A 23,143-nucleotide genomic window follows, 5' to 3' on the forward strand; every position below is an offset into this window, starting at 1 on the left:
GTTGTTTTAATACAAGAGTTGGAATTAAGCTGAATTAAGGATGGTACTAAACAGTCAGAAGAGACTGATCAGAATGTTAGTGGACTATAGCTGATGAACACCTTTTAAGTTTTTAATTTAAAAATAAACCTGTGAATAAACCACTGGGTAAAAAGTTAAGGATACAGTTAAGAGTGTACTCCTTTGTCTGGGCTAGCAATTATGATTACCTTGCAAAATATGACAGCTGTTATAAATGCTTACATGTATGGCACATGCTTGAAAATGCTCAGGGTTATGCATATAAAAACTGGCCGCAAGAAACTGCGGTCCAGAAAGGGAGATAATACTGGCAGGAGAAATGTGATGATGGGCTTTTTTTCTAGCACCACACCTGTGTACTTTGATTCCATGGGCTCACTGTACTCTGAGGTATTTGACTTGTGGAAATTCAAGCAGGGGAAAACTCGGGACTAAAAAGTTTGCTAAACCAGTGAAATGCATTTGTAGGCCTGCTGATGAATGGATAATGCTGATATATGGCCAAGTTCACAGCCTTGGCCTTTATCTGCAAAATGCTCGGTAAACAAAGGGCTTCTGTGACTCGGAGGGACTATGGAGACCTTTGTTGTGGTTTGACTGAGCAAGCACGTGTGGTTTGGTGGCTAGAATTGTTTTGGGGACTTTCTAAGGCTGAGCTGTAAGCGCAGTTAATGTATTTGTCGATGCAAGTTTAATCAAAGTGCCATATATAAGCAGTGAGAATATAGCCCGGTGGCTAAAGGATAGTTAGGAAATGAATATGTAAAGTAGAGAAGCACATGCTTTATATCTGCTTTACTGGGGTAGTTCTTCCGCACTTTGCCCAGATACTGTTTCTGGACACGGTGTTGTCCTGCTTTTGCAGGGCTGTGCTGGGTAAACAGGGAAAACAACAGCTTTGCTTCTGGGAATGGGGTGGCCCCAGATCCGAGGAACTCTCTTGTGATTTGTGTTTCAGTGAGCTTGGCTTTCTGTAATAAGTGTAATGTAACTTGTCAGTAGCAAGCCTAGTTAGGAGGAATAAGTGTTAACTGAGTTCTATTCAGTTAACGCCGAATCTTAATCTAAAACTGAATGCTGGAATTACTTTCCTGAGATTTCTGAAAAGGCTGCTTTTCTTGGAGTACCTGGCTAACATGCAAAACACTTAGGTGGCTAATATAACATGCTRTTTCAGTTCTAAACTTTTAATTACTGTTGCAGCTTTTTTGTTTAACCTAAAATTGCATTCTACTTTAAGAAACATGTAATTTTATGTATTGGCTGTTAGACATTTCATGCAACACTGACACGAACTGAACATATAGGGAGTCAAGACATGTAGGGAGTCAAGTTCATGATGTATTGCAATGTAGTGTTTCCCAGGCACACAGTTACACTGAAATAAGTATTTAAGAAGGATTGAAAGATATTATCAAATATCTAGAAAAATATCAGAATTCCTTATTAAAACACTGTGCAGGAAATGCAGGTTGTTAGGTAGACTTGTTTTTTGATGGCAGCGAACTTCAAGGAGGAGAACTTTTTGTTTGGTTAAGTTTTTTATACCCCACCTGTTTCCAGCCTCCTAAAAGATTCCTCAGAATTTAGAGATAGCAGATATATTGTTCTTCTGAAATGACATTTTAAAATAGTACATACTAGCTGATACAGAATGAATGAACATATCATAATAAACAAGAAAGAGCTCAAAACTACATGTTGCATTCTGCTGCGGAAATCAGCTTGCAGCTGTAGTGTTTGGAAGTACTCTGAGATACCTTTACTTTGACCTAACTTCATTTTTTTTCAACTTCTTAGCCTTATTTTCTTTTTATTTTGTTTAATGCTCTTTTATAAAGTTGATGAATTCTTGGTTTTCTTACTTAAATTCCTCTATACTTTCCAGCAATAACAATCTGTTTATGCACAAAAGAGTGGCTTATTGCAAAACTTAAGAAAAATAATTTGTAATGTATTCAGTGCTGTTCAAATACAGAAATTATACATATGTGGCTCATGAACTGATAAAATTTGACCTTTTTTATGTATGTTTTCTGTCACTCTTAGGCATAGCTGGAGAGAATCTGTTTGATTATGAGGATAATCCCTCTAAGAGGGAATAAATAAGAATCTACCCTGAGGGGCTTAGCCTATTTGCCACAAAAGACCAAAATCTAAATTGTCATGACCATGAACTTGCCCCCCCTTTTGTTTTCAGATTGGCTCTGACTTATCTTGTCATGATGACTAAATAACTGACTTCCCTGTTAAATCTGTATTAAAATGATATATCCTGCGAAGCTGTCTTTCCCTTTGCCTATGGCATTGGTTTTGCTTGTCTATCCAACTGTTTATCTGAAAGATACCTTCGAGTACCTACTGCAAGTAAGCTAATCCTATGACGTGAATGAAATCGGCAGTTGATATTAGGGTGACTAATACTTTGGGTAGCAATTATATATCAGCCCGTGAAGATCTAACTGTGTGCGTGAGCAGACTTGCAGACTTGCTTGTGTGACAGCGCTGTGCCTCTRGATTGGGTTCTAGGTACTGCTATAATGTTCATTGTTAGCAACATAGAAATAATGATCATCTTGGGTATTTTCCGAGGCAGGATTTTTAATTGGGCTCCTTTTTAGCGCATGTCGAGCTAGTGTCTTACGTTGCAGGAATTTTTCAAAGCTTCTTGGCCTGGAGCTGTCCTTATGAACCTCTCTTTTTTAAGTCTACGGAAAGTATTTTAATTACGTGCTTCTAAGGGATATTGCTACCATGTTATTTCATGGTTCAATGGATTTGTCTGATATACAAAATCTAAGTGTGTCTGACTTACTTGGTTGTGCAATAATTTGGAAAATAGTTTAGCTATGTATTAAGCAGTGGGGATAAAGTGGTATTTCGCAGAAACACTCAGATAATGAAAAGATAAACAGAAAATTAAATTTAGGACTGTTCCCCTGGTCACAGTGAATAATTAATAATGATGGCGGTGATGTAAGCAGAGTTTTGCTATGTTTGGGAAGGACATTCTGGCTGTGGTATACTCCTTGGTTTATTTTGGTTTTGTTACAGCTGTTTGCTGGTTGTCTCAATTCCACTTGTGTTTATGCACAGAAATAATTTCTTTCAGCTCTGTGGAATTATCTGCAAACTTACATGCTTGTAGAAGGAGGCTGGCATCAGTCTGTCATAAATATATGCTATAGATGGAAGCACTACTTTAAATTCTGTTTTATATAGGAAAAGAATTACCTGTATAAGGAATGACAGGCGAAATTGGTATAGGCAAATGTTGGGCTGTGTGTTGGGAGAAACAGTGAAACCTACAGCTGCACACTCAATCTGTTGCTTGTGACTTAAGGTGAAAGATGTAGAAATCTTTGTGCCATAAAAAACAGGCTCAGTTAGTGCTCCATACAAAAATATTGAGATATCCAGCTTCTGACTGAAGCAGTGACTAATGAGAAAATATTGAAAATATTTTGTTCATGCTTTATGCTTAACGGAAATTGAGACACACTTGTGAGTAAGCACGCCTTTCTTCTACAAAATATAAAAATTGATCTGAGACGACACTGTCCCTACCCACAGTTTTTGCCTTCCTTAAAATGTGTAACTTAAAAGACCGGAGGCTAAATTTTACCCTTTAAACATTTGTACCCATCTGCTATTGATACTAGAAAGCATTTGAAATACTGGAACAGTTAACACCCCTTTAACATCTTCATTACTTTGATTTCTACCTGGAACATTTCCACACCTCAGGCGTATCTTGCCCCTTACATACTTGGAAGCTGAGTACAGCAGCACTGCAGCTTTAAGCTGCTAACTTGGTGTGGGATGATATGTTGATCGCATTCAAAGCGGCATCCTTTCAGTTCTTTGAACTTTTGACATTTAAAATATATTTTTGAGATATTGTGGAGTTTGTTTTTAATAATAGATTATTATTTTTAAATAAGAACACAGGTTGCTTATTACTTGAATGAGAACTTGTGTGGCTTACGAAAAGATGCAAGCAGGTTTGGGAACAAAGCTTACTTGAAATATTTCTTTTTCTCAAAATATTACTTGAGATGAAAAGATGTTTTAAACAAAAATTTCTTGAATGTAACCTTGTTTCCAAATATGCTCTTAATTTGTAATTTGAAGTTAAGCGTGTATAGCTCCTTACAAATTTTTTTTTTGTATCGTGTATTTTTTTGCTTATGATTAGACAAACATATTTGCAACATAGTGATGTAATGTGTAGTTTGGCATCATTTCATATTTAAAATATCTTTAATGGTTATTGATTAGTGTCCAGATGTCTCTAATTTTGCTTTTGAAATGGGCATAATCTTTTTGCAATCTACTTTCTTCTTCTTTCTTGTTATGTCCATCAAACTCTCCTCAAAGGCAGCATGTTCTGCATAGGCCACAATCCAAAGTTATCGATTATGCTTGTAAAAATAAATAAAATCTCCTTTTTATGCTTTTAGACTAGTTTGCTGCAACTGTCTAAAATCCAAGTAGATAAATTCCCAAATTTTTTATTTGCCTTATAGCATACCTCTGTGGATGGGTACACTGAACCACATGTCCAGCCTATCAAATCAAGTAGCAGACAAAACGTCCCTCGATGTAGAAACTCAATTACATCTACCAATGAAGAGCATCCTCACATTGGAAATTATCGCTTACTGAAAACAATAGGAAAAGGAAATTTTGCCAAAGTGAAACTGGCACGGCATGTTCTCACCGGAAGAGAGGTAAGCCTTTCAAAGAAAGAAAAAAAACACATATTTTATATTCTCTTTGTCTGTCTTTATAAATATTTCTGCTGTTGTTTTTAGCTTAGTCTTCTGAATATAAAAAACATTTTTCTCATCATAAAGTAAGATGCAAAGAGAATGTTTCAGGATAAACGAAATTGGTTATCTGATGTGCCTGAGGTTTTTCCCACACACCCCTTTTGAAAATGTAACTTTTGGGTGAGGAGATCAAAAAGTTTGTGACAAAGCAAGGTTTGGCTGGCCATTTTATTCTGGGGTTGGGATGGGGTCCAATCACCCCCAAGCGCTTCCAAAAACAAAGGAAAACTCTATCAATAGAACCCATCTGGTTTTCGGAGGGAGTGGTTTTGTGCTGGGCAGGATAACGTTGTTCTGTCCACAATGCTGGCAGAAATGTAAAACTGGCTCCTTTGTAGTACCATCCCACGGCAAAGTCCTGAGCTGCTGCTGGCACGTTCTCATAGGTGAGAAATTTTGCTTGATAGACCATAAAAGTAGATATATATGGATTGCATGCACCTGTATGCTTTTTTTTCCATAGATGTACAATATATTGTTGTTCAAATATTTTTCTGAGTTTAATAATCGATTTTTTTTTTTTTAAGGTTGCTGTGAAAATAATAGATAAAACCCAACTAAATCCTACTAGTCTGCAAAAGGTAAGAACATACCATAACCATAACATCTGAAATTCTATGCAGAGTTAACCTATGGTCTTTTATTTCCTTGACAAAAATCTTTGATCCCTTTACCTTTGTAAGCAAACTTCTTTGTCGACTATGTATGTATGACCTTGGGAGGCAGAGTCCGGTCTTAGCTGTAATGTGCATTTGCAATTTGAGAGCAGTTGCTCTATACGGTTCCTAGCTAAGGAATGCTTCTTTCCTCTTCCTTCCTCTGCCAGCTTTCCATTGTGCCGCCAATAAAATTTGCGGCTAATTAGGTACACAAATAATTTGTCTACATTCTAAATTAAGATGCAACCCTGTAAAGAACAGTTTCTCTTGAATTTTTCTTTAATTTAATAATTGCTTTTTGTGGAGTTGTAAGGGTGCCAGTTTTTATGGATGTAATGGKTTTTTTTTCAGCTTTGTTTTTATGTTCTTTCAATTTTAATAAAATATTTGCTAAGCTCAAGGGACCTTTGACAATTACTTCTTGTATATAGAACTGAAGCAATAGCTGAAGGTAATCTGAACGTTCCAATTTCTCCGTTGCACTTTTAGTGCCTGTAGGTAGAAATTCAGATATCCTTTATAGGCATTGTGGTGTTGTGAGAAGTGTTTACCAAAGATGGGTCAGCTCAGAGCATCTGATTTTACCTGAACCCTGGTATGTGGTTTTATTTTTGTTGTTTTTCCCCCCCACACACATACACAATTTGTGCATGCATATGTTTGCTTTTGGCTGAGGCACTGAAAAATTATATTGTCCTAGGTGCGTAGGTCACGTGTTACCAAAAATTGGGGGTATTTCTTGTTTACAAATATTAGCCTACTGCTGTCTATAGCTGTAGAATGAGAGAAGGAGAGAGAATGGGATTATTACTGTTCCCTTCTCTCTGGCTGCTGTTGCATTTATTTTATCGTGTGACTTAGCTTATGGGGAGTTAAGAACAACTTTGATTGCTTTAATTTTTTAACATGTGCTTTTTTGTTTTGGTGTGGGTTCTTGAGTCTCATTTTTTAATTCAACCTACCGTGAAGAGTCCATGCAAAAGCTTCGCCATGCTTAACTCCCCTCGTTGACTTAAGCAAGTCTCTTTGCTGATAATTGCTGAGCTAGTGAGGAGGGGCTCACCAAGGCAGTGCTGGCAGAGCGTCCTGCCGGATGCAAAGTCCTGCGCTGCTCACAGAGCTTGTTTCCAACCTACCTCAGTGTTTCACAGGCAATGCTAGGTGAATTTGTTTAGTAGCAATAAGAGGGTAAAAGATGTGCTTTGCTAGTGTCTTCTAATTGAGTGACCTTTTAATTTCAGCCTCCACGCACATCCTTCTGGCTATTTTCTATGCCGCTTTACGTGGAAATTGACCTTGTGCATGCAAAGCCGCAAAAATACTTAGCTGTGGAGCCCTCAAATGACAATTGGGTACAAATTCATGAGAAGCTGTTAGTGGGAAAGAAAAGTTCAATACATGTCTGCCTAAAAAAGGAGTATTCTGGAGGCAGTACTTTTAAAGGATATGCTAATGCCCAGTACCTGATTTCTGCTTTTTAAATTGACATGTTCTCTTTCATTTACATGGCAAAAAATTCCAAACAAATATGGATTAATGTGTGTTAAATGGACTGCGTTTTAGTTCACACCCTATGCTAAACATTGTTAGAGTATGTGAAAGGTACAGTGCTTCAGCTTTTGGGTTGTAGTATGCAGTACAGCTCAACTGCCTTTGAGCTTGGGGCTTGTGTGTTGGGGCAGAGAAAATGAATATTTGTTGTGACTGAAACAAAGATTTAGATAGTCTGTGTTAAAACCATAATGTTCTTTAAACATTTACTTTTCTGTTAACCACTCCACAGAAAGACTGAGGTATTCAAGATTGGGTTAAACTTGCAAAACAAAAAATGTAAGAAGTCATTAAACTCATGAGGTGTGATGCAGCTCGTGCTTTTTCCTTTTTGCCTTTTTTACTTTCAAACTTCCATGCAATTAAAAAAAATTCAAAATTTTATCTTAATATATTTTATCTCATTTATTTTTGACTTCCTCATATTTCTGTGGGAACCATATACTTTGTGGTATTACAAGGATTTTTCACAAAGTTAAACTTTCTGGAAGACTAAGTATGCAAAACTTATTTCTGGGATAATTGTTTTAATAATAAGTTGTATTTCACACAAAAAAAATCCATTAATTGGTTAAGAATCATTCCAAGTATAAATGGAGTCTTTAACCTATAAAAGATGCAGTCACATTGCATGAGTAATATTTTGTTTACTGTAACTGGGCCTTAACATAGTCATGTAGTAAGACAGTGCTGCTGTTTACTTGTTTGTGGGTGGGAAGCTGATAGCAAGAGAAACTTTTTTAGGTGCAGTTAGAAGCAGCTTGTAGCAGAAGTGAGGACCGAAGTTAAATTCGGTGGTTTAACCACAATACCATCCTCCTTCAATAACTTTTAGAAATCTTTATTCCATGCAGCTCCTGTTTGTACTGGAAAATGTGATTAGTTGTTGGTATAACATTTTCCATTATAACATCTTGACTGTAAGTTTCAGAAAAATAATCTTGTTTTGAGACTTTAAATGTCTGTTTTCAGTTTGCTGCAGTTTTCTGAAAATGTTGAGTGAAACTGAATTTTGATGCCCTGAAAGCTTTTAAGTAAGCATAAGCACTGTTTTTGTGCAGTCAGTCAAGCAACTATCACTTTTTAGAGGAAATTAGGGGTGGGAGGATGGTTCGACATTTCAATATACTTAGAATTGCTTTTGTCAGAATTGTACCTTCTRTTTGTATTTTGATGTCTATGTTGTCTGCTTTGCATTGTAGAAAATGTCTGTCTGTCTTTAGAAGTTCTTGTTCTGTTCTATGAAATCTCCAAGTTCCACAGTCATTTATTTTTTGTTGTTGTGCTTTTTTATTATTATTATTATTTTTTTTTTTTATTATCTGAACTTGGATAAATTTAGCTGCCCGGGCAGAAATAAGCAGCTAACAAAGTAAACAGAAGAAACAGCCTATATTCAGTATTCTCTCTATTTAATAAGGTTATGGTAGCTTCCCTTTTAGTTCAACTGTAATTTTAAAAGTTTGATTCATTATGTGCTATATAATATCAATGTAATGTGAATTTTTTTAATTTTATCATCAGGGTTGTACTCTGTATTTTTAAAGGAGCAGAAAATACTTTTCAGCCTTCTAGCTTGTTGCCTGGAAAACTTGTTTATTTTGCCCAGAGAGGTTTTGGGGTGGGCAGGTGGATTGTTCTACGGCTTCTCCTGTACTTAGGACTATTAGGCTGTCACTTTTCTTCAAGAGGTGATGTTAGGAATGCAAAACTTTTAGGCCTTCAATAATTTCTTGACAGACACTTAACTAAATATCATAGCTATGGAGTGATCTTGAGTTTTGTGAATGACCTGGTGCCGTTCCATTCACTATAAAATAAAGGATACCCAGTGCATGTAGGTTTTGCTTTGGTAGCTGCTACTGATACAACTGGGTAAAATGAGCTGAGGCATTATAGTCGTTCATGTACTGTTCTGTTTTGTAAACAGAAATATTTGAACGCACAGTTCAGTTGCTGAAGGTGTCGAGTTGTGTCTGTAGTTGCCACAGGTATGAAAGCAAAGAAAATTTAATTTGTCCTTCACTGCTTTCCAGTCTTACGTGGCATGCCCCGTTAACAAATGTAATATGCACAGGTTACTTTGCAATCCTAATTACTTTAATTTAAAACATTCAAATGTTAGGAAAGGACAGAAGTAAGCTGACTTTCTGAATTTTTAATTTGGCCTCCTTGGGCATACAATGTGATAGTCTTAAGTTCATAATCATATACTTTTTGCTTCAGGACCTCTACCTCTTTAAGTGGGCAAATCAATGTCAAATTAAGGACACTCTATCCAATCTTCTGTTTTCTAGTTGTTGGGTATGTGGTCCCCAACTTTTTTTAGTGAGCACCTGTTTAGAAGACAGAATTGGCTTTTTTGTGGACTTTCTGTCTTGATAAAACATACTGTACCAACTTAGATTTTTGCATTGTTATTATAATTTTTGCCAAATGTAAGTATTTGGCATCATATCTTGAATTTGTATCAAAATAGCTGTTCTATTTTCTGCATGTCTGTTGTATTAAATTATTTTCTTGTACTGCCTTCACTAGCAATGTTTCTGGAATAGTGGTCTGTTGCTCTTATGCAAATTGCTAGTGGAGCTAAAGATGCTTTTTTCCTTAATAGGTTTAAATAGCAAGTGGCATTTTCAGATTTCCCCTTTTGGGGGGGGTCAGCAGGCTTCTTTTTATTTTCTTTAAATGTATCTAAAGCCTAAAATTTAGGTTCTTTCTGTCATTAAGAAAAGCAGAACAAAAGTAAATTGTAGAAGATTTGGAACAATTTCACTATGTTACCTATTGAAAGCTGTGCTTTTTTGCAACAGCCCTTCTGAATAATGATTTATGACCTAGAGAAACATTCAAATCCAAGTCTTTCAAAGCAATAAAAAGCCTTAATAGGCAGATTTCTAGTTTGATTGTAATGATTGTAAATAGTAAATCTTAAATGCAGATGTCAATGACAGCAAGCAGAAGTGTCAGCAACGAGGTGACAGAAGATCTTTTTCTCTGTGATCTATGCCTTGAAAAATGAAATTTCCAAAAGCAGGGATCATATTTTCAAGCCTCGTTGTGCCTTCTACATAGGTGCAAATTCTGCAAAAGGAATATGGCCCTGGCTGTCCTCAATTATAAGCAAAGCTGTTGAGGCCATAACCCGTTTGCAGCGAGTAGGCACTTGTTCAAGAACTTTTTGAACGGCAGCACTTGGTTAAGGATGAAGTGCAGTCTTATAAATGTTTGGCAGGGGGTAAAAAACAAAAAGTTAGAATGGACTTTCACCTTTTGAGAGAGCAGTGAAGTGGTGCTCAAGAAAATATGGGTACGCATGAATTCTGAAAGTGCTGTTTCTTGTAACAATAAAATAGATTGCCATATAATTCTGCAGCTTTGCTAATAACAAAAGGAGAGCTAGTCCCTATATTCGGTCCAAATTTATACAAAACTAACAAACTTGGCTTTGCAGGAAATCATAAATATGGTCTTGTTGCTTTAATACATCTCTTACCTGGTACTCCACTATCATTGAGTATCAAAAAGTATCATTGAGGGGCCTAGTGGCTATTGTTTAGAGAAATCTCCATTTATAAATACATAGTTATTGACATAAGTAGTGTTAATGGCCAGAATACCAAATTTTTCTCTTTCCCCTTGCATAAGATTTATACTAAAGTAGTGCTTTGCTACTTTAAGAATGTAGAGTTGCAATATATGTTAATTTACCCTAACATTTGAACACTTTTAATGTATCATAGATTATTTCTCTTTTGAGAAATTTGGAAGGTGGAGGAGTGAATGTTGGCATTTTCTTAATTTGTRTAAGTGTGTGTGTGTGTGTATATATATAKAGAGAGAGAGATAGATATATACTGAACCAAGTAAAATCCTGAATATACACTGGGAATTCAGAAAACAGTTTATTTGCTCAATTTCTATCCCCTTCCGCCTCCCCTGTTTTGAACATCTATATTCAGATAAAATTTCCTACTCATTCTTCCCACTCAGCATTTGAGAGACCCTTGGCCCAGATGGGCCAGGAACTACCCTAGGTTTAATGTGGTTGCGTTTGCGGTCTGTACATGATGCTGTTCCAGTATTGCAGTTCTTCTGTTTACCCTGGGTTGGAAGATACCTACCATGCCAAGAAGCTTTAGCAGAGCTTAAATAGCTGAGTATAGGCATGTAGCAGTATTGTGGAATATGTATGTTGCATCTTCCTGATTTGCAAGATGCCTGTGTCTGAGTTACTTCAAAAAAGGTCTGAAAGTATTATTAATTTCCTCGGTAAGTAAACAACCAGTTAAACAACTGCTTGAAAGTTGTCAGAAGCCAATAGCAGCAACTGTAGAACACAAACTCCAGGGGAACGTGGGTCTTCCCATAAAGAYGGCACCCCTTCTTCTGTAATTTCTTTAGTGGATAGTCAGTTATAAGGAGAGGAGTTTTGCAGGGAGTACAAGTATTTACTTTTTAATCCTTTTTTCAGAACAAGTCACCTAGTCAGTAGATATCTACAGATATTCTAAGACTTCAATTTTGCATTTCAAATAATATGTATTTTTAATTTTATCAACGATATTACTGTTATTTAGTGCCACTTCTTGTAAAGAAATGCTAAGTATTTCTGACTTCAGTCTATGTTACAAGAATGTTTATAATACAGTAAAATCTTTGTGTAATAGTGCTAGTGATACTGTTGTTGCTGAAAGAATTTCTTTCCTTTCAGCTATTCAGTAGCTTTCAGTTCAGGACTAGTTGTTAAAATTGCTTTTTCTGTCCTAAGTATTTTACAGTATAACTGTGACCAGAAAATGTGAGTGGGTGCAGGTAACTGGAGCAACGCAAACTAAAAAATGCCAAGTTGTTGGTCAGTTTGAAAAGCAGTGGTTTTGTTTCAACACCAGCCTAATCTTTCCCAGCTATTTTGCAGCCATCAAAGACTGTTTTGAGGTAGTTTTATTGATGTCATCTGCTAAGCGTGAAGGAGAACATCAGAAACTGCACACAGAAGTTGGGAAACTTGTTGGTTTCCATTGCGTGGACCAGAGCTAGGACAATTCTGCAGTGAATAAGAGGTGATAGAGTGGAGGGTAGCAAAAGGTCCTGAAGATATTTGAAGATAAATAGTTTATCATCTTTGAATGAAATGGGGGAGTCATTGGAGAATACAAAGAGAGGACTGGCATGATCAGAGTGCTATGTTTGGGAAAAATGTCTATATAGCAGCATTCTGCTATATACAGAAGCAGAAAGAATTCCCTGAAGCGAAGAAAAAGGCGGTAACTCAGAGATACTTATTTTGCCTTGTTTCTGGGTTTGTATATGGAATTCTTATGGGCAACAAATTATTTTTCTGGGTTTTATTCTACTGATTTGTCTCTTTCCTTGCTCTGATCCATTTGTGTGGAGGCAGATGCCATCCCATCTGTAAAATACAATAGCCAGTTTCCACTCAGCTTGTGCTTGGCATGGCTTGTGTGGATAAGAGTCACCTAAGACAATTTCTTCTGCTTACGCCTTATCCAGTTTTGCTCTAAGCACACATGCACAGATTTCGACCTGCACAAGAAGTGCCTTTGGGGGAGGGGGGGGGAAGATCCCCAAAGCCACCCACACCCCGGGAAAAATTTCCCCAAGTCCACCTTGGGAGTTCATTCAGTTGCTTTAGAAATTACCTTAGAATAGCTCCTTTCTTTCAAAAAATTGAGACTGTTAACTTCTTCCTCTGGAGATGCACATAGTGACTACTATAACCATGCACCTGCTCTTGTATGATAATAATGATTCAGTGTTCTGAAAAAGATCTACTCAACAGAATATATAATACAAGATGTAGTAAAAACATTATTTGCATTTGTATACAATAAACCTAGACCCATATTTTGGGTTTTGGTGGTGTGAGTAATGCTATTCAGAGATGTTAAAAGTAGTTGTTTAATTCATATAGTGAAGTATCTGTATCAGGCTAAAGGTCAGTAACATTCTGTCTTAAAGAAAATAGACTTTTTTGTCTGCTTCCTAACAAGCCTTCTCCTTTTTGGAAGAAAAAAATTGCATATTGTGTGGAACAAATGTCCTGTCACTGCGAAATCAATTTGAATCTTAAACCAGTTAGTAAAATTCTAAATCCTGTGAGAATATTGAATAGAGCAATGTACATAATTTTTTGGAAATTATTACATGCTTCAAGTTACATGTAAAATTGTATTTCTTAATGGTCTCCTTTTCTAGATTTGAAATGCTTTTATTTATAGAAGTCTAATATTTTAATCCTGCTTCTGAAGAGATGTGCTCATTACAGTAATTTTTATACCGATATTAATACTGTTAAGTTATGAAACATCTTTCTGATCTTCTGGTTTGAATTAGTTTTGCATATATCTGCTTAAAAGCTATTCTGAAGGTATTGTACTGTACAATCCATCGGTTTCCATTTGTATAACTTCTGACTAATTGATATTCATTTACCTGACAAATTTTCTTGTGCAACAAAATACAGTGCTTAAAGAACAGCCTGTTGGGAAACTTTCCTGGGCGTAACTGGCTTTATGGGCAAACAAGTGTATTTGCTAACATTAGTTCTTGCACATAGTATTATAGGCCTATGTATTACATTTTGAACCCAAGGAAATTATATCATGTAGTTTTCCCAGAGAAATCTTTTTATAGTCTTTGTTTCCTTCTGAAATTGGTTTAATTGCAATATAAAGGCAAGCAGATAGTAATTGGCTTGAAATGCTTAAATAATGTAAATATTGACCTACAAGAGTATTGCTTGCTCAAAAGCTGAATTTCAAAAATATGCTGTTCTACGGTCTTATTTGTAGAATAAATGCAGAATTTTAGAAATATGTCATGACTAAATGACACAAATGGAATGAAAAATCAGTGTTGTCTAAGCAAAATAATTTTAATCTCTCTAACTTGTAGCCTCAGCCATTGCAAAATATTAACTGAAGTGCTACTCTTTGAGGAGGTGTTAAGTCTGTAGCTTGCATCTTTTTACCGTTTTGCAAAGGCCGCATCTGAACTAATGGGACTAACTTTGAAAATGGAGAGCACTGCTGACCTTGTCCTCTGAGACATCAGACAGAAGCAAAACAGCAACGATGCACTTCTACATTAAGCGAGATTTCCCTATAAGGAGGACTGTAGGTCTAACATGTTGTTTCCAAAATGGCTAAACGTGCTGAAGCCAATGAGCTTTTCTTGCGTTTCAGCATCCTACTTCAGGTCCAGCTGAAATATGGGACTAAAGAGTATCCAGCATACTGACTAGATTTGGCAGTGGGGATATGTTGTTCACTGAAGTAAAAAGCTACAAACTTATCAGTATTGCCAGCCTCTAGTATAGACTAACAAAACTATATAGTCACTTTAGATTCCTTTTGTTTGCCTTCTTCCCTTTGAGCTCTTGGGTTAGTCTTGCTTCACTTCTTATTTATTTACTTGATAAAACCAGGCATGCTAAAAATGTAATGCTATATCTAGTTTCTGCTTTTCTTTTAAAAACAAAGCATTGTGTGAAAAGTATATACTTAGAGCTATAATTTTGTCCAATGTCCAGTTCCTTTAAATTATGTGACTCGGGATCATAAGGCAGATTTTCATCAACGATAAAACTGCAGACCTTTGGGGTGGGGGAGGATGGGGGGGGGGAGGAAAGAGTGTCATTTGTGACCTAGTGTAAGTTTTGTTAGTTTTGAGAGATGTGAACTGACCTACCTCATTTCTGTGGGACTTTGGGATTTCTGGTATCTAATTCTATTTTAAAATTGGTGTATTAGATTTCCCCCCCCCCCGGCCCCCCCATCCTAAACCTTGTCCCCACAGTTCTGTACGTGTTCGGTATAGTTAACTGAGGTTGCCAGTGGCCAAAAACATTAGAGAGAAGAGCTAGCCATAGCTTGTGTGAATGCTTTACTGGCTTTGGTCAGCAGAGACTCTTAAAAGTTGTCACTCCACAAAGCGTTATAAAACTTACCTGTATCTGTTTATACAAACCTTTTAAAATTAGTGTATTTTTGATATGTAGCTGATAGTAACTTATGGTCCTAGCTGTTATCAGCTATTATTATTATATAATGTATAGGATGTAGATTACATTTTCTGGAGTTCACGGCGTTATATTTATCTACCCATTGAAATATAATATGTTCTATTAATGTTTGTGTGACTTATGCTGCTCCTCTTCCCCTTACAAAACTGTGTATCTTAAGTAACTCTTCCTCAATAAACACACTTTAAAAAATTGTCTTGCTTCCTTAACAGTTGTTTCGAGAAGTACGAATAATGAAGATACTGAATCATCCCAATATTGGTAGGAGTCCTACATTTCTGCAAACTTTTTTTTTTAACTGTTTACATTGTACTCTTTTGGCTTTATTTTGAATGTACATTGCAGCTATGTTTTTGTTAAACACTTTTGAGATAATGGGACAGTAAGCATTCAGTAAACACTTTATTTTTACTTTCTSAAGTACTTTGCGGACACTACTTGCAAGCGGGAATTTTGCTCTGAGGGGATAACTTGTTTGGTCAAGGAAGGCAGCAACACTAAGTAAAAGGTGCTGAGCACTGTATGGTCATTTGAGGACTTGATTTCCTCTTTTTACACTTAAAATTTCTCTCAGTGGCCAAAAATCATTAGTTTCTTAGATGAAGCTAGCGAAACTCCTTAGTTCAGTCTAGGAAAGACTCCTGCAAACTGATATTTCCAGAAAATCAGAATTGCAAAGTATGTAATTTTCCCTTTCTGCTTTAGTTCTTTCCCCTACCCCACAGCTTCAGGGCCCTACTTTGTGATGACAATTCTTCTGGCTGAGGAGGGCTGGACAGTCTTGTTCCAGAGACAGTTAATGTTCCTGAATCGGCCAGAGGGCTTGTTGCATACAAGGTATGGACAAGGCATACAAGTTGTTACATGCTAGGCACTCCCTTTTTATTCCTTAAATTGTTTGTTGCTTTTCCAGCATTCTTAGCTTCTGCTGTTGTTGTTTTCGGGGGGTGGTGGTGTTTTTTTTAAATGAGTGGCAGCTACTGTAATCTGAGGAAAGTCTTTCAGTCTCTAACAGTTATGGTATCTACTCATTTTATACTGGGTCAATATCTCAAATTTCTAACTTGAAACAGTGTACTAGAGAAACAGAAGGTCTGTATGATCTTAAGGAAGTCTGTGGCAAATTAAACACTAATTTCAGCATGAACTTGTTTGTAGTGTGCATAAACTCTGAGAAAACTGTAAATTAATATGCTTTGTTATCAACTGTGATTTAGAAATTAATTTGCTTTTTTTCCCCCTCAAAAGAATTCTAACCTAAAGGATATCAAGTTTTCTTATGGTTTAGTGTCATCACTGGCAATAAATGATACTCACTTTATGAATAAGGCTTTTTTGTTTGTTCTATGCTTTTGCTGCCTGCTGCAATCTTTTTCTCATTCACTTTTCTTGCAGTAAAATTATTTGAAGTTATTGAAACTGAAAAGACATTGTATTTGGTAATGGAATATGCCAGTGGGGGTAAGTGGATTCTTAATCCTGCTTTAAGGATAAACTGAAGTATGGAAAGCATTGTTGGTTGCATGCCTGGGAACAACTGAAAAATCTGAGGATTTTATGGTTAATGGGCCGTTCCAATCTGACCTTTACAACGGTCCTAACAGAATTCCCTGGTCAGACTTTTCTCTCCCTTACGTAATGTTTTGTAAAGTAACCTATTAGGTTTGTGCTTAAGGATAGCTGTCATTCTGAAGTTTACAGTTGAAGTTTCAGGAGATAATCTGGTGCCAGTTCTGGCAAAAACTCAACTCAGTATGTGTCTGCTGTATTTAGGCAAACGCTAGCCCCTCTTTCTATCTTGAATGTGTGTGTCAAAGCACTTCAAGGGAGCCAGGTCTATGGCATGGGAATAAGGAGTTTGGGAAGGGTGGTCAGCAGAATCATAAAAAGCATAGCTGATAGTTGGAGCCTGCTTGAGAAGCTGCTTGTCATCTGGATGGGAAATATTTGAGCATGTGAAGGGAGCCCGGCATAGGGTTACTAACCAGGTAGGAAAGGCTGTTCAGATAGAGCAAAGGTGAGGATCTGAAAGGCATTCGAGCAGCTTCATTTAAAAAAAATAATAATAATAATAATGCAGATATTGTTAAATGAAACTGAAAGATAATTGGAGATACCCCAAAAATATGTGTAGGAAGTTGTCTGTTCCACAGTGTATCTTATATGCAGCATAAATATTTCTCATGATCACAGTTCATTCTTTTTTCTCCCTTCCCTGTCTTAGTGTTTTTAAAATAAGGTTATAAAGGACCACTGAAGAAGACTTAGAATAAAGGGGTCCATTTTGGTATATCATAACTAATTATATGTCGGAAAAATTAAAAGAAATGCAAGCAGTAAAAAGGCTTTTTTCCTAGCTGCTTCCATTTCTCTCCTCTTTGAGAACAGGAAGGCTTGTTTTCAAGTAATGCTTGCTTGCACTTAGCAGTCTGAAATAAAACCTGGACAATAGGACTGATGCTTTATCATTTTCTGGTTCAGGAGAGGTGTTTGACTATCTAGTTGCACATGGAAGAATGAAAGAGAAAGAGGCTCGTGCAAAATTCAGGCAGGTATGAAATTAACTCTTTCTTTTGTTTCTACTGATGATATTTCACATAGACTTGAGCATGCACGCGCTTCTTTCGCTTTAAAAAACTTTCATTGTTGTGGTGATGTTTATTAAAGCTGGAGTGGAAAGAATCCCTGAAGAGAAAAATACGTTTCCTAAGTATTATCTAAAAATAGTAATGGACTGTTTTACATTCTTTTTTTAGTGGATGTTCCTAAGAGCCAGTTCTTTTGTGACTCGCTTTAGGTTTTAATCCTTTTTTGAGTATTATAGAATTTAAATAGGTGTTCTATCTGGAGATGTTGATATGATTAAATGTATATTGCTGTATGATATCACATTATTTTGTGTGAAGGGCATTTTGTAACAGATCTTTATCTCCTTATTACAAACTTTCTCATCTTAATCTTTTTCTTATCCTGCTTCTAACTTGCTGTTTCAGACTTGTATTTTGCTATACATATGTAAAAGGTATATATGAAAATGTTAAGTATAATGAATTAATCTATTAGGGATGAGGTATGCTAATAATATTTCAAATAATAAAGTCTGAAATGGCACATTTGGCTATTGGTTTTGCAAAAACAAAAAACCTACTGTTTCCTTTTAGTGCTTGCTTTTGGGTGATCTGCATTTAAAATAGATGTTTCTCCTATTTTATAAGTATGTTGAACTATGTAGTTAATAACCATTTTTGCCTTTATAGTAAACTTTTTAATGAGAAAATTACAATGCAGTTATATCCATGCTGTGTTTTATATATTTATAACTTATTATGGAGATAATGAAGTGCCAGAGAAGAACCAATTCTTATGCATTTAAGGATTTTCCATTTTTAATATTTGAGCTTTTAATGAATCTTATATACACTAAAATAATGCTCTCCTGAATCATATCAGGAGGCAAAAGTACTAAATGATATGTGCAAACTTACACTGAGATTCAAGTTAACTATATTACTGATCATCTTGGTGTTTCAGATTGTATCTGCTGTGCAATACTGTCACCAGAAATGCATAGTTCATCGTGATCTTAAGGTAGGCTGTTACTTCTTTTATTTTACTAATTGACAATGTAGACTCAATTCCATCCTGTATGCTGCTTATCACCACAGACTCTGAACGCCTCAAACATGTAAATGAGGGAAATATGACTTGCTTGTATTTTATTCTCAAATTTCTGAAGCACAGAAATAATGTGGTTTGCCTGTTGGAACGTGGGAGAGACAAGAATAGAACAAGTGTTACTTTCATCCTAGTTTTGGCTTTAAGAAAAAGAAATGTTCTCCAAAGAATTATACCTGCTGGCATGCAGATTCCTACACACTGAAGCTGCAGAGGTTTAATGATAGCAGTCAGCACTATTTAATTAAAATATTTTCAATTTTAAAAATGTATAGCAAAATATGTAAAACATTCCATTCCTAATGATTCATAAGAAATTTGTTGGGGTTTTTTAATCTGTTTTTATCTTACACCTTAGTGATTTATACTTTTAGTGTTTAATTCAGGCAGAAAAGAGAAATTGAAGGCAAACAAATTAGACTAAGGTTTTTTTGTTTGTTTGGTGTTTTTGCTGCTTTTGAGTAATCTCCTCTCTGTGTAAACATACCAAGCCATGGCGCATAGAGTTCTGCAATAGTAGTTGCAGAATAAGTCTTCAGTCTGAAGTTGTCCTTGTGCCAGATGGAGTTAAGTGGACTTATCTGTATCATGGACCTGGGCACAAGATCCTCATCCACTAAAAGGTGGCTTGCATTCTTACTTTGATGTTTGTATAATTGCAAAGAAAACAATGATGTAGATTCTTTTTTACTAGTGTATCTAAATACTTGTGAAAAGCTGAGGACAAGTTCTTCCTTATATTTTTCACCAGCATCTTTTGTCTAACTTTCTCATAACATGCTGCAGCATGCCCTCAATCTCTTCATTACGAATCTTTTCCTTATAGCTATTGATCTGTCAGCTTCTGCACATACGTACAGTACTGGACAATCCATCCTTGTCTTCTGAGTTTTCCCTGTCCCAGGACTATTTTCATCTGAATTTGGAGGGCTTACTACATGGCTGGTGCTCTTAAAACAGAATGAAAGGAAGGAAAGGGCTGGATCTCATTGAGATCTTGATTAAAAATTTCCTCCCCATCTTACATGGTTTGAAGCCTGTGAATTTTTTTTGCCATCCTCCCTGGGGCTTACTGCAGCCTCTGTCAGGCCTTCCAGAAAGTCTGCTCCTAGGGACTATTGGCTCAGCTGGCCAAACCTCTTTCCCTGGCTGTCTCTGCCCTATATTTGTTTGTATATTTAGCATCACTTCATCCTTACTCTCCACTTGCTTGGTCTGCCCAGCTGCATTACTGGTTTCTACTGCATTACCCCTCTGCACTTATTTAGTATCCTGCATCTCACTCTTTCTCAGCGCCCATTCCAGCTTCCACCCATCATTCATTTCTCTTGGTTGCATAGCGTGCACATATTTCACCGCATAGCTCACAGGACTATCCAAAATTGCTCTGCAGCACTCGCACAAGTTCCCTTTTACCATCTGCCGCAACTTCTCTGCTGCTTATCCGCTTCCTTTCTGCAAGACTGGAAGGCAGGCTCCCAGATGATTTTGTTTGCTTTTCTCTCTCCCCCTGCTCTTGGAGGGAGTTACGCTAGACACGTTTGAAACATTCAGTGTTAAGTGTGATTATGAGAGCCAGGCACTCTAGCCAATGGAAAATACATTACCCAAAGTAAAAAGGGCTAAACTTCTGGTTTTGAGGATGTATTCTCACTTCCTCTCTCCTTTCCAAACACTGTGTGTCATCTCTGTCTCACTTTAAACTCTTCTCGTGGAGCTGGAGGGAGGGAAGAGGCAACTATAAAGTTGTGTCTGCATTCACATCTGCTCTTCTTTTATCCATGTTAAAAGCTGAACCAATTTGCATTATCAGTACCTGAAGGCAGAGGTCTAGTACTGCTTTGGAGATTTGATAAGCCTTTTTGTTTTCAACAGCAGGAAGGGTAAACTCCATGAAAAGTAAGTTACTTCAAAGTCGCCTAGGAAGAAGCATAAGAAAATGTGGAAGTTTGTCCAGGCTATGCTGGCAGAAGAAGAGAGAGTGCAAGACCCATTGCTACTTAAACTGTTTTCTGTGATTCTAAACGGTTTGAGTAGAAAGCGCCATAATTGATTCCAACATTTTCTCGTACTGTGATGCACATAAGCTATTGTACCTTTTGAGTGGCTGTTTATGCTTTTGTTTTTCTGAACATCTAACCAGTATAAACATAGTTTTGGTTATTTGGTGTACAGAGAAGCTGGGGTTTGATATTTTCTTTTAAGTAAGAAACCTAAAAGCATGGGGTACTTGAGTAATGGAGTACTGTTGAACTGGGAGGATTACTGTAATTGCAGAGCAGCTGCACTAATAGTAGTGTTTTGACTGCAAGGAAAATGAAGTCTTTGTGCAGTAATGTAGAAGGCTGTCAAATCTGGAAAATATCTCTGTGAGATGGTCTGCAGTCATATCAGCTGGAACCAGCTGAGATTACAGGTCATGAATTGAGAAAATAAAATATTTTTCAGGATAGTTAGTTTGTAAAAATGGGCTATATTTTACTCTTGACAAAGGTTAAATTGCGTTTCCCAACTGTTGTCATGATATACTGGTTGTAAATTGTTTCTGATTCTGGTCGTTGAATGTAAGTGAAATTATTAAAGACAAACAAAAAAAAATAAACAAAAACCACATYACCCATTTTATCAAAGCGACCAATGAATTGCATGCTTTTCTTATTGCGAAATAAGAGACGTGTTTTTCTCCTTTGACTGGAAGGAAAGCACAGAGTTGTGTATCTGCTTCGAACAGGTTCAATTCTGAGTGCAGCATTCAACAAGATGTGTCCACTTTTGCTGTAAAACTGATGTTTGGCAATTGGGTGAATCCTCCATGCTAGCAAATCAGCAGCCTGGACCCAGTCAAATGAGTAAACATTGCCCAGTTCTGCCTCGGTCATTGCACAGCATCCTTGCATTTTGAGAAATGCACTTTATTTTTTCCAGTAACTTATTAATATTTCTCTAGCCTCACTCTATTTATCTTTTGACCTACATACAATGTTAACAATAAAATACTGTTCACTGACTGTGCAAGTTCCTCAATACTTGCATCTATGTATACATGAGATATTGCATTCACATGACAATTGCTGCACAGACATTGATATTTTTATATGTATGTTACTTTTTTTTTTTCATATGCAATGCAATACCTGAGAGTATATACATTGGTAGTGTTACTGCTAAAGCAAACTCTAATGATGAAGGGGAGAGGATTTTTTTTTTTTTTTTTGGCACAGGATGCTAAGATATAGCACATAGCCTGAAGTGTTTCATCTTTTAAGCAGAAGAGATCTATTTTTAAAGTCTTAAATCCCTTCTAACCTCTACTCTACCAAAATCTTAGATGTTTGGGATTAGATTTACTCTCCTTAGCAACAGAAATTGCTGACAATTGCTGACAGGCATGAACCTGTCAGAAGCTGAACCTGTTATTCTGAGATGTCTAGATACTTGGTCTGAAGCTGAGCTTTCCAAGTCATTTTGTCTAGAAAAAAAAAACACTTTGTAGTACATTCACTAGTCAATTTTCAATCTTTGCAATGGATTCAGAAGGATTAGTTCCTTGTGTTCTGCAAGAAATATACTGATGGTTAACTACTTCAGAAGAAAAAAGCATTTTTCCATTTATTGATGAGTGATACACTGTAATATATTGATTTTATTCTGATATATAAATTATCCTTTTCCTCTTTTCTCTTAGGCAGAAAATCTTCTACTTGATGCAGATATGAACATTAAAATTGCAGACTTTGGTTTTAGTAATGAATTTACAGTTGGTAATAAACTGGACACATTTTGTGGAAGCCCGCCTTATGCTGCTCCTGAACTTTTCCAAGGAAAGAAATACGATGGTCCTGAAGTGGATGTGTGGAGTCTTGGGGTCATTCTGTACACACTAGTGAGTGGGTCGTTGCCATTTGATGGTCAGAATCTAAAGGTATGGTTAAAATATGAAAGCTTGGCTTTTGTTTTCTTTAAATCTATGTCATTAGTATATTCACCTTTAAAAATTTCCTTCTAAAGGAACTGAGGGAGCGAGTACTGAGGGGGAAGTATCGTATTCCGTTCTATATGTCCACAGACTGTGAAAATCTACTTAAGAAGCTACTAGTACTGAATCCAATAAAACGAGGTAGCTTGGAAGTAAGTACTTTCATCTTTAAAAAGAGCTTTTTCAGATTAAGAATGAAGCAAATACAATAACAGCTTAAGATTCGTTTATTTTTCATGATCTGTACCTTATTTCTGTCTTGGGGGCCCAAAGGCCTTAGGAAAGAACAAGGAAACGTCACAGAAACAATGCAGTTTGAATATAGAAGGTGTTACAAATGAAAGACTAACCTTAATTTCAGCTGACCAAAGTCTGTCAT

At 36.5% G+C, this 23,143-nt stretch overlaps 1 protein-coding gene across 6 annotated transcripts in view; it reads left to right on the forward strand.

Moving 5' to 3' along the window:
* The window catches only part of MARK1 (microtubule affinity regulating kinase 1), a 50,412-nt gene that overhangs the window by 5,179 nt on the left and 22,090 nt on the right, over positions 1-23,143 (forward strand). For 4 of the 6 annotated variants that reach the window (XM_026066579.1, XM_026066580.1, XM_026066581.1 and 1 more), the window contains exons 2-9: positions 4,551-4,754; positions 5,384-5,437; positions 15,326-15,374; positions 16,509-16,574; positions 17,595-17,665; positions 18,645-18,701; positions 22,474-22,710; positions 22,797-22,916. In XM_026066579.1, the coding sequence (XP_025922364.1) occupies positions 4,551-4,754; positions 5,384-5,437; positions 15,326-15,374; positions 16,509-16,574; positions 17,595-17,665; positions 18,645-18,701; positions 22,474-22,710; positions 22,797-22,916 (858 nt within the window). Of the gene's footprint in view, positions 1-4,550; positions 4,755-5,383; positions 5,438-14,024; positions 14,206-15,325; positions 15,375-15,855; positions 15,951-16,508; positions 16,575-17,594; positions 17,666-18,644; positions 18,702-22,473; positions 22,711-22,796; positions 22,917-23,143 lie in introns of those variants that run through there. The other 2 variants (XM_026066584.1, XM_026066585.1) reach the window with 2 other exon arrangements.

The sequence above is a fragment of the Apteryx rowi genome, unplaced genomic scaffold (genome assembly GCF_003343035.1).
Source record: "Apteryx rowi isolate R43461 unplaced genomic scaffold, aptRow1 scaffold_243, whole genome shotgun sequence".
NCBI classification, from domain to species: Eukaryota; Metazoa; Chordata; class Aves; order Apterygiformes; family Apterygidae; genus Apteryx; species Apteryx rowi.